Raw genomic sequence first — 14,432 nt, 5'->3', positions numbered from 1 at the left:
TCATGTCACAACTTAAGCGACTACCACCCTCTGCTGATGACAAGTGGCGTTACATTGCAGCCATTGAAGATTTTACCAAAATTCTCTATTACTTTACTTTGCTAAACAAACAATACATTTAAAAAAATAATTACAACCAAAAATATTTATATTTTTTCTGTTACATGCATGGGTAAAGAGGCAAACACGTTCAAGGTATGTGCATAGAGTGTTGGACCAAAAACATCTCAAATGGTCAAATCAATACAAGAAAACACCGGAAAACAAAAAAAGTGTGTTTATTCAACACGTAGATGGTAGATAGTAGATGGAGTCTTATTTACAAGACAAGTCAGCATGACTCTTGTGAAATCCAAAGTTACCGTCAATTAAATATAGTACATTAGGAATTCTCTCAACACATAAATAGCATCGGCATTGCCTATTAGAAAAAAAACTAAATCTCTTAATAGCACAACTACCACGCAAACTGGCACAAGAGATGACAAAAAACAAAAACGTTAGAAAGTGAGCTCTTGACAAAACATTGCAAAAATAAAAATAACATATGTACACATGTCAATAAAGGAACTAATTCCCGACTAAATCCACACAGGGAGTTGAAACAAGGTCCAAAACAAAACAGCTTTTGTGAATATTTACAAGTGAAGACAATGAGTGTTTTAGGTCAGTTATTATGACAGCAGAAAAACTTCTTCCCCACCATGGGCCATGCAATAAAAACAAGTTTTTATGTCAATAATGAAACAAATTTGTGGGTTTGAAGTTTTTGGGGCTTTTCCTATGAGTTCCCTCTGAGGTTTTGTTCGTTTTTAGCATTGCATGGCAGGCCACTCTCGTATATGGCCCACGGGCAGCAGGATCCCCCACCGCTGATTTAGGAGGTTTGTTCTTCAGCGCCGTTCATTTGAAGCGGCACACTTTCCTCCTCATTTCCATCTTGCTCCTGAGGGGAGGGCCACGGGGAGAACAACAAATAAGATTCCATCCATCCATTTTCTTAACGGCTTATTCTTCACAAAATACACGAATGACGTTAAATGAAATGAAAATATAACATTTCAATAAATATAACAATAGTCGTTCATAATTGAACCACTGTAATCCTTTTAATACTGCTTATAAACATTTAATTGGTTTAATTTCACACTTGGTGTGTGGCTATCACTGCAGAGTAAATGCAAAGTAACAATTCTAAATATTCTGGTACGTAAATTACATTGAATAGCAGAAATTTACTTTGATAAAGTACTTTTACGCAAGTAAAATGCTTACTACTTCTAGTTATTTTTGTGAAGATATGCTATTGGTCTAACTTTTTAAGTACTTGATACAAAACTACCTACTACCTTTCTCATCACCGCCGTCAGCCCTTTGACCGTTTCTGTCAAAGTCTTGCAGGTCTTGGTGAACTGTTCGTGGTAGATGGTCTTTTGCTCCTCGGCCTCCTTTAGCGTTTTTTCCGTTTGCTTCAGGGTGCTTTTCGTCTCATCCAGCTCCTTTGACAAGGACCTGTTGTCTTGCTCCAGTTGTGCTTTCACCTTGGCGTCTTCCTCTGGAATGAGCATTGAAGAGGACATATTGTGGAAAAATTTCCTTTTTTTTTTTTTTTTTTATGGCTCATTTACATTTACTCTGCAGTGATAGCCACACACCAAGTGTGAAATTAAACCAATTAAATGTTTATAAGCAGTATTAAAAGGATTACAGTGGTTCAATTATGAACGACTATTGATGAAATTCCAACAGCTGGCATGCTGACATATGCTTAGATAACATCCTGAGAACAGAAAACAAAAGGCAGACCAATTAGGATTTAACTATGTAGTCGGGTAGGCAATGTGCCAATCCACCTATCACGGCAGCCACACAAACAAAGAATGCCAAATGAGGTGGAACTGGACTTCAGTGTAGCAATGGCTCAAATTGAGGCAAACCATAGTCCAGCTGGAGGTCTGACACAGAGTGTAGCTTGCAACGTGTAACTAAAAAAAACAAACAAACAATTCAAACAGCATTTACCCATCTTGGTGTCCTGCACCATGAGCTTATGTTCGATCTCCTCTCGCGCCTTCTCGCTCTTCTCCAGCTTCTGCATCAGGCTGCCGATGTCCACCATGGCTCCGTTGTACACGATCAGATTGCTGGACTCGCTGCTTTCTGACAGAGCGCACGATTTGGGAGCAGGAAGTAGTTCTCTGTTGCCTGAGAGGACGTTTAATATTCCATTATATTATATACTGTAACTCTTGTGAAGTAAGCATCACTCGTTAGCTCACCTAAGACATTTTCCATTTGTGCTTCAGTGGGGGAGGAATCCGGCTCATCCTTCGGCCTGTCTGTCAGTTTGCGGTAATAACACGACTCTCTTACCACCGGCTTGTTCAGCAGCTTCTTTATCTGAAAATGACAAAAGTGCCATTAGAATAACAGACTTTAGTGTTTGCAATGGCAAACGGAGAAATATTTTTTGCTCACCTGAGCACGTGAAAGGTGTAGCCCAAGCGTGTACAAGATTTCCTCCAGGTCTTTCTCTAGCAGGTAGCCCCAGTGACTTTGGTCAAAGTAAACAAACGCCATCAGCAGCTCCTTGTTGTGCGTGACCATCTGCTTCTTGTCCTGCTGGTAAAACAAGCCACCATATTTTACATTCACTCCTACTGCAATTTTTATTTAAAGGGGACATACGATGGAAAATGTACATGCTTTGAATTCTGAACATTTTGCATCCATCTCCTTCAATAGGGTTTAAGCAGGCGCAAATGAAGCAGCCTACCTTGTCCTTGAAATTTCTGTCTTTTGGCGATTTGCGATCATCTTTGCGATCTCTTCGATCTCTGTCATCTTCATCATCCTTGTCTAAAAGACAAATTTAAATATGTAAGAGTGAACTTTTGAATGCTATGTCAGAATTTAAATGATGTCAACATAAGAAGCCTCAGAGAAAGTGGAAGTGGAATCCATCACAGCTTCAGAGTGGTGCATGATTTCTCATCATTGGCCACAATTTCAGTTAATTAGATATCCAAAATAACTGAGTGAACAAAAAGAGCATTACCATCATCGTCGTCATCATCTTCTGCATCTTCGGCCTCCATTGGGTCGTACTCATCCGCGTTGGCCGTGCTGCCGTCATCTTCGTTCTCGTCCTCATCACGTGACTCTTCCTTCTTAACAACCTTCTCATCACTCTGCTCATGTAGGCAAATAAAAAGCGTGTCAGAAAATAAGAAAAAAAAAATTCAAGCCCTCATCAAAGTGCCAGCTATGCATGACTCACCTTCCTCCTCTCGACCTCGTCGTCCTCTTTTGATTTTTTCGCTGCTGGCTCATCACCATCTTCGTCTTTCTCCTTCTTTAATTCCCGCTTTTCTGACTCCTTCTTCTCGGCCTCTTTTTTGACCTTCTTCTCCTTTTCCTTCTTTTCATCTTTGGCGGGGATTGCAGCCAGGGCTTTGTATATGCGGTAACCGAAATCTCTCTGCAGCATCTCGTTGAACAGCTCGGCGAAGAGGGAAACCTGGGGGACAAAACTGATGATGTTCATTCATACACAAAGATGGTGTCTCTATGAGTACCGGCAATCTCCGACTAATTGCATAGGAGGGGACCCAAGCCCTGTCGTGAACAGCCAAACGTAATTGACATTGACGCCCACCCAAAAAGGTTTGGATTTGCCTACACATATCACAACATGGCAGCAAAGCACTTTCCCCCCCTTTTAGACAAGATAACAGTCCATTGGCACAAAAAGATGGCGCCAAAGCACTATTTTTATATTATACATGACAAACAGACTAGGCAAAACTAAGTCCATTGCTAGCAATTCTCACCTCAAAAGAGGTCTCCTTATTGTCCTCCAGCCTGTAGTCCAACAGCACACTGAGAGACATCACACTGCAGTCAAACTTGCCGTTCTTGGCGGCCCAGTTGGGGTGAACGAGGATGGTGGGCTCATCCGGCAGGATGTAGCGCCTTTCCCTGCGTTGACGCTCTACCTCCTCTTGCCTCTTCCTGTCCTCCTCCTGGCAGAGAAGAGAAATACAGCCTTTCATCATCTCAAAATGTATCATCACGAATTGCGGTGCAACGCCTCGCGTACCTCTTTGTCCTCCTCGGTGCGGCACGGCTCTTCTTCCTCGGGTGGTTTGATTTCGGGCTTTTCAGGTTCCTTGGACTCTTCCAGCTGCTCCTCCACCTTCAGCTGCTTGGTGAGTCGGGCGATCAGCTGCGACTTTAAGCCCTTGGAGCTCAGAGCGCGACAGTCGAGCTCCTTGCGCAGGTCATTAACCTGCCGGGGCAGCGGTGGGTGAACGTCTTTAGTTGCACAGTGGCAACTAAATTGATGTTGCAAACTAGCTTAAGCTATACCGCCGTCATGACCAAGTTATAAGGAGAAGCAATGTACCAGTCCACCTGTCACAGCAGTCACAAAAACAAGGATGCTGCATGAGGTGAGACTGGGCTTCAATGTAGCAAGGCTCAAATTGAGTCAGACCATGGTCCAGCTGGAGGTCTGACACAGAGTGTAGCTTGCAACTAAAAACTAACCCAAGTTTTTAAATCCTGAACTATCCGCTGCTGCTCCATCGTCTCTGTAGTACGGCCTTCGTGCGCTTTATGACATTTTTATGCATCTGTGCCAAGTAAGTAGTTCATTGTGTTTAATTTGTAACTTCAAAATGTCATACTTACAGACAGTAAATGCTTTTAGCAATAAATACATCAATTAAAAATTTTATAGGTCAAATTAAGCTTCATTTTGTGAGTGAAGCAAAAGACAATCAAAAAAAAAATACTAATAAAAGAATAAGTCAACCCAAAATGTTCATTACAATAGTATGTTGTATGGGCCCACAGTAATCTACATCTAAACAAGTCTACTGAAAATGACATCACTGCTCAGGTTACAACCAATCACGGTTCAGCTTCAGAAAACAGGTGAGCCCTAAGGCACTGTGATGTAATTTTCAGTCAACAGCAAGTGGCAAAATGTCCATCCCTGGAGATGGATAAAAACGGGTGGATTTTGCCGATAATTTGAGACTATTTACAATCTAAAGAAACTACTTATAAATTGTTTCAACATTTAAATGCCAATTAAGGCCTTGTTTTTAGAGTCATGGATTCAGTGCATTGACTTCAAGCATCCACTGGTACCCTCTATTTTAAAAACTTAGTGGTAAACTTTTTGCCAAGGGAAAAGATATCTTGTCATCTTAAGTTTAAAATAGATTCTAAGTTACGTTACTGAGATTATAACAGCTACAATTTATACTGTAGCTATCTATTGCAACAAAAATGCCATGCATTACTGTAACATTATTACTTTTATAACACTGTAGAAAAAATGAATACCGCCAAGTGCACGTTTACATTACCTTCATTGATTTCGGATCAAGTTTGGTCCAGTGAGTTGGGGTGCAGACGTCCTTGGATTCATCACCATCCTTCTCCTCTTCCTCCTTGAGAGAAAGTCAAAGAGTCAGAGAGAGAGCGAGGGAGGAAGAAGGGGGACAGGACAAAGTCAGCACGTCGCTTGTGATCCTTGGAAGATTTCAAGTTCATCCGTGCAAAATCACAAATGTCTTCTCAAAAAAACAAAAAAAACAAAAACTCATTCTAGTGAGCTTGACTGTGCTTTAAGTCCACTGCTACTGAGGGGTACACAGGGAAGCTCTCTAGCTCTTTAACAACCAGCTGCCAATCAATCAATCTGTGGAAAACAAAACAAAACAAAAAACAAAACAAAACAAAAAAAAGTAAAAAAAAAAAGTAAATAAATCATTCAAGTGAATCTGCACCATCAGGAGATCTGGTCTCCAAACGGAGTGAGCGTGGGGTTGGCCCTAACAACTACTGGCTTTGCCAATTATGGGGGATTTAAGGAACTACATGAGACGTTCATTCAACTGCACTGGAAGCGTCAAAATCTACATGTAGTCCGAATGAAAAAAATATAGAAGCCAACACGAACAACAGACAAGGAACACTCAACTTTGGGTGGGGGGGCAGGTTCTCGTTTCCCAATCAAATTGGTGTGAGAAATCATATGAAAATAAGACATTTCTACAACAAACACATTATCAGCATGCAACTGACTCCACAGATTCCAGCAGTAATCCAGTTGTGCATGCCAGCGTTGGGGAGGAAAATTAAAAAAACAACAACTGAGCACTGGTTGAAATTTAGAGATTGTTGGAATTATCAGCAAAGAGCAGAAACAAATGAAAACGATTTGACCCAGATTAGCAGCAAATTAGACAAGCTGGAGGCTGTTTTACCAGTTGCAAAGGGGAGCGTACACAAACACAAGCTAGTCTCACTGCTTCCACTGTGTGTGTCTGCTGGATGTGGGGGAAGGTGCAGAGTGCTGATGGTGGGATGGAGGAGAAGAGGAAGGGGATAGGTGGAGGAGAGGACATCTAGATGAGGTTGGCTGGAGTAGTAAACTCCGTGTCCATGTGTTTTGCGTGTTGCGTGAGGTGTGCGTGTGTGTGTCTTATTTTTGTAATTCCTGTGCCTTCCTGTGAGAAGCGGAAATGAGAAGAGAGGGATTAGCGGTTCAGTGCCTGTTCTCCATCCGCCTCCTTTCGCTCGGCCGACAGCTTCTCAGCCAGCTGCTCCCGCAGTCGCCGCGACAGCGCCTCCCACTCTGAGCGGGTAGGAAGACAATGCCAAACATCCGGAAGAAACAAAACCACTGTCTCCACATGAGCGGGGACTGTCCGCCCCTTGTGTGTCTCCTCCGGCCGGTGATAGCGAATCTCTGCAAAACGATACCTGTCGCAAAGGAAGAGGGTGCATTGGAAAGAAACATTCTGGTCATGGCAAAGCACAACAGGCAAGCCTGGCTAGGGCAAACCTTCTTTAGCTACTCATGCCTTCACTCCCCCTCCCCCTCGGAGTCACCAGAGGACCTTATATGTCATTACAGTGACCCCCGCCTCTCTCACACAGAAGGGCCTGGTCTGCTGCTTTCCAACGGTTGTCATAGTGATGGGAGCCAGTTGACAAATATGACATGAAATCACAGCCTATATAGCCCCACCCACATTATCGAGCTCTGCCTTTTACCTGGGATACACTTAAATGTGCAAACAAGAAAAGAATATGAAAGCCAGTTCAATAGATATTTAAACACAGAATAGAGGAACACAAGAATAAAACAAAAGTGACGGCGGTGTCGTCTGGTCCATGCTACTGCTTTGGTTTGTCACCACGATGAAGTGTGCATCAATTTAGAGAGTGTGACAGAAAGAAAGAGCCAAGACGACAACACACAAAGGGCAATACAATAAATGATAACAAATAAGTGATAATAAATTAACACCACAAAGCATATTCACATCATTTGTGAGTTTCGCTTTCACTTACAAACAAAATGACAAATGAGAAGGAGAGTTCTTACCACTGAGTGCACAGACTAAGATCTATGCCTGTGAGTGCCTTGCAACAGCGTATAGCTGTCTTTATGAGGACTGAGGGATCCTTCTCTGGCTCGGCTCCATCCAGAGACGGAGACCAGTGGCCACCGATGGCCATGGCCTCGTCTTTGCCTCTCATTCCCACTAAAAACTGAAGACGTGAAAAGTAGACAGGGTAAAGAGGAGAGCCAAAGAGTGAAGGTTAGACAGAGACGGGTGATAACAGGTGATGTGATCCTTTCTCCTAATCGGCGGTGCAGATGTGGTAAATTTTGCAATAGACACAATGCATTCTTTATCTGTAAAATGATCCCAAAAGTTGGACATTCTCCTTTCTTTTACGGGTACCTTGATGAGCCTTGCGGGATGTTGGAAGGAGTCTCTGACTTCCTGGGAATCTTCTGCAAGGGCACATGACTTGTGATACAACTCCTCTAAGCTAGGGTTAGAGAGCAGCATCACCTAGCGGAGAGAACAAACACACACAGATATGTACTTTGCTTGTGGCTCCTTTGTTTATGCTTTTTCTTTACAAGCCCTGCAGACCTAAAACTGTGAGGACCACATGTTTGGGAAAGCTCATAGCTCATCTAGCTATCTATTACAATCACAGCAAAAATATTTTTTTTTTAAATACATTTTAGAAGTTTTGTAACACCTTAGAAGCAAACACTAGTTAATGGAAAAATATGAGATTCTCCAGTGACATTTAAATTATTATTATATTTTTAATTAGGGCTAAGGAAAACTAAAATATTAACCATCAAGAAATGTCACTACAGAAACAAAAAAAATATGTAGAAATTTGGTAGGAGTCGAGCTTCTAAAAGACATTTTCCCTCGCTTTTGTTTCCCTTTAATTTCATGTAATTTTTAATATTCACTGAAATAAATGATTGCACAATATGCACCCATAAGTAAAACATTTTATACTAATCCCACTGCCTAAAATGTCAAGTGAGGATGTTTGTGAATCAGTGATTAAGCCTACCTTAGCGCTGTAAGTGTGGTTGGCATCAGGCGGATCGAGCACAGCTGTATTTTTAACAAACGGATCCACCTCCTTGTGCATTATGTGGAAGTTGCACGCGTTGCTGAACTGAAAGGGTCGCGTCAGGGGGAAGCCATCCACCCAGGTGAAGGCTGCACCAAAAAAGTCGCTGGGAATATACAGGCTCTGATAGCGCCGCCTCAGCTCCATCATGTCACAGCTTGAACTAGGGAGAAAAAAAAAAGGGCACGTTACATCTTCCACGCTACCGCTAAACGCCCTGCCTTGATCCAGTGCATCAGCGTTCCACTCACGTGTCCAAACTGAACTTTGAAAACTGCACTGTGTAGCGAGGGACCACCCTGCGAGGACGCCGCGGTGAGCGCTCTCGCCTCGGGGAACGCTCTCGGGAGCGTTTGCGCACGGGTGAGCGCTCTCTCGACCGCCTGCGCTCACGTTCTCTGTCTCGGCTAAAGAAGGGAGAGAGGGAGACGCTTAAAAAAAGTTACATAAGCAAACTGATAGTTCTTACTTCTTTCATAATGTTGCAAACAACACGTGATAAGGTACTTTCAGTGGAAGAATGCAAGTGAAGGGTATTTATAAAAAAAAATAAAAAAATTAATGCTCAAATGGTCTGCCTATAATGACATGAAGGGTTCGTTTTCTACTGAAAAGGTGTCTGCTGCCACCAGGAAGTATGTGTGACATCATAGTGAGAAGGTCCATAAAGTTTGATTAACCGCAATCACCTGCGATCCTCTTTGCTGCGGAGGATGAGCTCAGGGGGACGATCGTTGCGAGGAGGGAAGCGTGGAGGAGGCTCAATCCGCCTCACAGGCTGCGGCTGTGGCATGAGTCTCACCGGGGGCTGAAGAAGACCCCCTGAAAAAACATCTAGAGAACATTGTCATACTGGTTTCGGCAGCTTAACGCGCAAATTTGATTCTGTTTTATTCAGACGTGAGCCTACACTGGTGGACTGTGTTTTACCTTTGGGAGGTGGTTGTGGCAGCAGAGGCTGAGGCGGGTTCTGGAGGAGGGGGCCTAGCGAGGCGGCAGACAGCTGGGCCTGCAGTAAGGAGGGAGGAGGGGCCGGGGGCGGAACACTGAACGTGGTGGGAGGCGGTAGCGACTGGAGGATGGGGGGAGCTTTCATCATGTTGGGAGGCGGAGGATGACTCTGGAAGAAGGGGGGGGAAAATGAGATGAATGAATGTCATTTGATAGAATCTAATTGTTTGTGTGACAGAAAGCAGACTTTCCATCTTGAGAGGTTTGAATTCAACACTTAAAACTTCCACACTTAATCTGTATGATGATAAAATTAGAGGAATGTTTTGCAATATCAATGAGGCTTATGATTTTCCATCATCTGTCTCTTTTATAGCTTTATATTAGGAAATGCAGAAACTTAAATTAGTATGTATTTAGAATTTTAAAGAAAATAGTGTTGAAATCAGAGAACCTGAAACCAAAGAATCCCAATTGCTGATTATTTTAACTATAAAAGTAAGGATCTGCACACTCTCCTGGTGCTAAAAAGGCACTGATTATGTCTTAGGTGCAATCATTTCTACTTTGATAATATGAGACAGATCATCTGAAAGAAAATTTAAGTTATTCAAATACACATACATTGTATCGTATCTAGCTAAAGACAGCACCTAGCAAAAACATAAATCAAAGTCAAGAGTCCATGATAAGGAGCTATAAAGAAATTTTGGGGTTAAACTGCCAAAGCAAATACTGTTGAGAAGAGAAGCTGTGATTCTGGTTGAAGTTAAAATTGGAAGCAAATAATCAAGCGAGCAGAAGAAAAGCGTCTCAAGGACGACAGCAAGTGTGTGATTGAAGGTCTATGTGGTTACATTTTGTCTGCCGTCCGCTGCGGGGTGAATGTCAGAGTAGCGCAGCTGAATCCCTGGCTCACTGTAAAGGCTGCCCAGCTGTGGAGAAGCTTGAGGTAAAGGCTGAGGCTGCTGCTGATGCTGATGCTGGGGAAGGATTGAGAACACAACAGTCAATCGGCAGCAGAAACAGGATGGGAGGGGGGGAATCTGGGGAGAAGAAGCCTAAAAACATGTTAAGACGTACAGAGTTCAAATGTCATTCAGTGAAAATCGTTACAACCCGAGACTGGTAGGGAGGCGTCTTCATACATGTCTAACAATCATCTGCATGTACATACTGCAAATGCTCTCACCGACTGGTTTGCTAGCTGAGGTAAGGTCTGGATGCGCTGGGCGTTCCACTTGAAGGGCAGGTTGGCGTTGTACACGGCCTCCACCAGCACTCTGTCGCCTACTTGTGGCGTCTTCCCTTTTACAGCGCTGGAAGAGGACAAGACAAAACACATTCGGTTCATAAAACCGATATTACAGGCTCCTCTGCACTTTGAAAGGTCATTTATGACAAACAGCTTGAAGCAACAAGACATCGCCTCTCATATAGCTCCATGGGTTCTCTTTAACCTGAGCTGAAAGAAGACATCTTCGTCCACGAAGCCGAATGTGTCGTGCAGCTTGTTGACAACGCCAGTGAAGACGCGCTGCTTCTGCGGCTGCTGCTGGTGGCTGGAGCGCGGTGTCGGGTACGACACGGTGATCTGGGCCGTCTGCTGGGGATTGGACAGGCTCAGGCTCGTGGGCAAAGCCACTGGCGGCTAAGGGAAGCATTTACATGTTTTTTGTCATTCAAGGCCCAACCAAATATTATACGACATTAAACTATTAGAGGATTCTCATTCCATTGCAGATTAGTGCATGTTACCTGTGATAGCAGTGCCGGTTGAGGCTGTGGAAGCTGGAACAAGAACCATAAAAAAATATATATATATACATAAAAATGGCGTAAACATTGAACATTACTCGGGCATGAGTGTCAATCAATTATGGGGGTCCATAGCTGACATGTTTTAATATTTCAAAAAAAAATTAAAGGGATTGCATAATTACAATGTGATGGATTAATGTAAAAATGGTTGACGTCCCACAATATTATATTGCTGTTGAGTGCATTTTACAAAATCAATACAGACAAAACATTATGTCCATCCGTGTGGTGGTGCGTTGCTTTTTGCGTCTTGCTGCAATGCATCATGGAATATATTTCGTTTTCTAGTGAGCATTAGTTCTGAACTACTTTTCAACATGCATTGTGGAACATAATCACTACACATTCTAACAGCACTACAAAATGGCAACCTCACTATAGGGAGTGCACCAATTGTATTTGTTAGATTGTCCCTTCAGTGTGCTGAGTGTGACACAAGGAGCATGTTTCACCTGATGAGGCACGCCATACAACGGCTGTTGCGGTGTTTGCTGCGGGGGAGGCTGCTGCTGCTGCTGCTGCTGTTGCTGCTGCTGCTGCTGATACTGCTGGAGGGCCGAATTGATCTGCGACTAAAGACACGTGAGCAGCTGATAAGACGCAAGTGTGCTGTTTTGATACAATCTGCTACCAGCTTCCTGTGCTGTGACCAACCTGCTGCAGTGCGGCGGCAGCGGCCGCCGCTGCAGCCTGCTGTTGCAGGGCGGCCGTCTGCTGGGACAGCTGATAGTTGGCAGCGGATTGGTTGCTGAGAGAGGCGGCTGCCAAGGCCGACTGCTGGGAATAGACGGCGGGGGAGGCACCCAGGAGGGAAGGCTGCTGCACGCCGAGAGCTGTGGGATGGAAACAAAAGAAATCTTGGCGGGGATCGCTACATATCCCTAGAAAAGAAAATTATTACGATTTTCAAGTTAATAGTTTAGACTATATACAAATAGGCGGTGTAAAATGTCCTATAATTCTTGATCCTTGGAGTATTTCTCTAAAACAATGTCTCAGACATATTAAGAAAAGGTGTTCCGGGCTTGTTCCACCGGTGGGAGGCCCCGGGGACGACCCAGGACACGCTGGAGAGACTATGTCTCTCGGCTGGCCTGGGAAGGCCTTGGGATCCTGCCGGTGGAGCTGGTTGAAGTGGCTGGGGAGAGGGAAGTCTGGGTTTCCCTCCTAAGGGGCTCACCACACGGGAAGCGACGTCGCTGGCTCTCCATTCATTTCCTATGAATGCAAGGCGACAAGGCGAAAATCGCCTTCCCCCCTCCCCCTCAGCGACACGCGACATTCGTGCATGTGAAAAATCGTGCGCGTACACGTCTACGTAGGTCCGCGACGCTATACTAGAAAGTTGTAAAGTTCAACTTTTGTTGCGTCGCTGAGGCTTCAACCAATCAGCGAAGGTTTCATTGATGAGCCAATGAACACAGGGCATGCTAGACAGTGCGATACGCGGCAAAATAGGAGGATCTAATTTTAGCAGTGTCCGACCATCCAGTTTTATATGATACTTCACGCAACGATTTCCATGACGTGAACAGGACACTTAGCAACAATAGTTCAGTTAATTCCAGTAATATATTGTCAATCTTCATCCTCGAACTATGTGGTGGAATGTCCGTTTACAATGATTCTCTCCAATTTAATAGCCAATCAAATCTGTTGTCAACAAGCCGCGCTAGAGGGTGACGTCAGTCGCTGCCGCCGTCCCAACTGCTTGTCGCTTCCCGTGTGTGGCGTACCAGCTGAGGTACCAGCGTAACTTCAAACATAGGAGCGGCAAGAAACTCTGGTTTATTATACTCACAGTGCAAGTTGATGTCAAGAGACTGGGCCGTGTGGGCCGTGTGTCCTGGCTGGGACACGGCGGTGGCGGCAAACTGAGACGCCCAGGGCGGATTTTTCTGTCCCCCAAACTGGGCCATGACTCACTTGGGTGAACGTGCTTACACCTTTAAAATAAAAAACAATAAAAGATCAATAAATAAGTAATATATAAATAAATATAAAATATATTAAATAAATAAAAATAAATTTTAAAAAAAATCACAACATGCTATGAATAAATAAAGTACTCACTGGACTACTTGACAATTAAAAGCAACTAAGTATTATAACTGCTCACTGTTTTGTTTATTTTTTTAGAGGCAGTCAAACACAGCACACAGTGCTTGCAGTAATAGTGAGCTGCACACTAACAGGCAGAAAGCAAACAACTAGAACTAACCTGTGTACACGGGTCAAGGGCAACTTCACAATGCGCTTGCGACATATTCCCACCTTTAATTTAACAAAATACGTAAAAAGAGCTGAACGCGAATCACTTAACACAGGGTTCGAAACGCTTTACTATAACATTCGTTCATCCCGCTAAACGACTAATATGTGGGGAATAAACGTTACTTTCATATAATTTGCTGACGGGTTATCATTTTGGAATATTACACTTGCTATTAATAAACCTGTGTTTATATAGCAACTGCTGACAAGGCAAATCCCGAAAGCTATCGGGCTACACTTAGCCACTTTTAAATGGCAGTCTGCTAACGCACAATATATCAATTAAAGGTTGCCAATACAGAAACGCATTCGTGAGTTTAAATCACCGCGGTTGCATGACCGAGGTTTGTCTTGTTCCAATTATGCTTGAAGTTCAGAACCACTGTTATTTAAACAAACGCCACACGGACCACGAGGACGCAATTAGCATTAGCATTAGCTTCGTGACCAGAGTAGCCTCGTGCAGGATTTGTTATGGAGGCCTCTGTTCACGATTTGCTGACACTAGCAGCTGACTCGTAACTTGTCACTAATGTAAAGCACACGCAACGTAACTATAGTAAGAAGTCTAATGGAAAAATAAGTCACTTCGACATCTAGCTATGAGTAACGAGAGCAAATAATGAGTTTGTGTTTTTAACGAGAATCATCGCAGCTTGACTTACCGCTGTCCACTGCACCCGACCGTCGGAGAATGGATACGAGACTACGCATGCGCGCAGTGAAAATTCTTAAAATTAGATAAATATCACTATATTTAACTTTATTAAAACATACAATAATTACACAACTAAATACACTTAAAATAGTTTTTAGCACATTTTGCAGCAATTGAATGGACGTTCTGCAGCTACCTGTCTTGGCCACCTGGAGGCAGTATATGACAGACAGCCTGGTTTGCGTGG

General features: G+C 43.5%; 1 protein-coding gene across 5 annotated transcripts; it reads right to left on the bottom strand.

Annotated features, from left to right (window-relative positions):
• Positions 1–262: 262 nt before the first annotated feature.
• On the bottom strand, positions 263–14,405 carry ccar1 (cell division cycle and apoptosis regulator 1). 5 transcript variants are annotated; one of them, XM_077495033.1, is made up of 26 exons: positions 14,382–14,405; positions 13,055–13,199; positions 11,908–12,086; positions 11,706–11,825; positions 11,191–11,223; positions 10,893–11,083; positions 10,625–10,751; positions 10,290–10,415; positions 9,412–9,601; positions 9,171–9,315; positions 8,733–8,888; positions 8,419–8,644; positions 7,776–7,889; positions 7,412–7,578; positions 6,573–6,783; positions 5,382–5,465; positions 4,103–4,291; positions 3,834–4,025; positions 3,281–3,520; positions 3,059–3,191; positions 2,777–2,859; positions 2,479–2,622; positions 2,280–2,400; positions 2,023–2,205; positions 1,350–1,555; positions 263–946 (listed from the first exon to the last, which is right to left on the bottom strand). In XM_077495033.1, exons 2-26 carry the CDS (start codon positions 13,170–13,172, stop codon positions 878–880), a joined length of 3,747 nt encoding a protein of 1,248 aa, XP_077351159.1. In that variant the 5' UTR covers positions 13,173–13,199; positions 14,382–14,405; the 3' UTR covers positions 263–877. The 5 variants fall into 5 exon arrangements, with proteins under 5 accessions (XP_077351159.1, XP_077351157.1, XP_077351160.1 ...); XM_077495031.1 differs by lacking the exon at positions 14,382–14,405 and adding an exon at positions 14,193–14,251; XM_077495034.1 differs by lacking the exon at positions 14,382–14,405 and adding an exon at positions 14,193–14,251 and having other exon boundaries at positions 2,479–2,619.
• Positions 14,406–14,432: the final 27 nt, after the last annotated feature.

Source organism: Festucalex cinctus, chromosome 14, assembly GCF_051991245.1.
Source record: "Festucalex cinctus isolate MCC-2025b chromosome 14, RoL_Fcin_1.0, whole genome shotgun sequence".
NCBI classification, from domain to species: Eukaryota; Metazoa; Chordata; class Actinopteri; order Syngnathiformes; family Syngnathidae; genus Festucalex; species Festucalex cinctus.
This window is presented reverse-complemented; position numbering and strand designations above follow the sequence as displayed.

Bases quoted from the DNA above. Each gene is read 5' to 3' on its own strand.
- ccar1 (XM_077495033.1), bottom strand. From the start codon at position 13,172: ATGGCCCAGTTTGGGGGACAGAAAAATCCGCCCTGGGCGTCTCAGTTT. The intron at 11,826-11,907 runs GTTGGTCACAGC...ACGTGTCTTTAG, and splicing joins CTGCCGCCGCACTGCAGCAG to TCGCAGATCAATTCGGCCCT. The intron at 8,645-8,732 runs GTGAGTGGAACG...TTTTCTCCCTAG, and splicing joins TCAAAGTTCAGTTTGGACAC to TTCAAGCTGTGACATGATGG.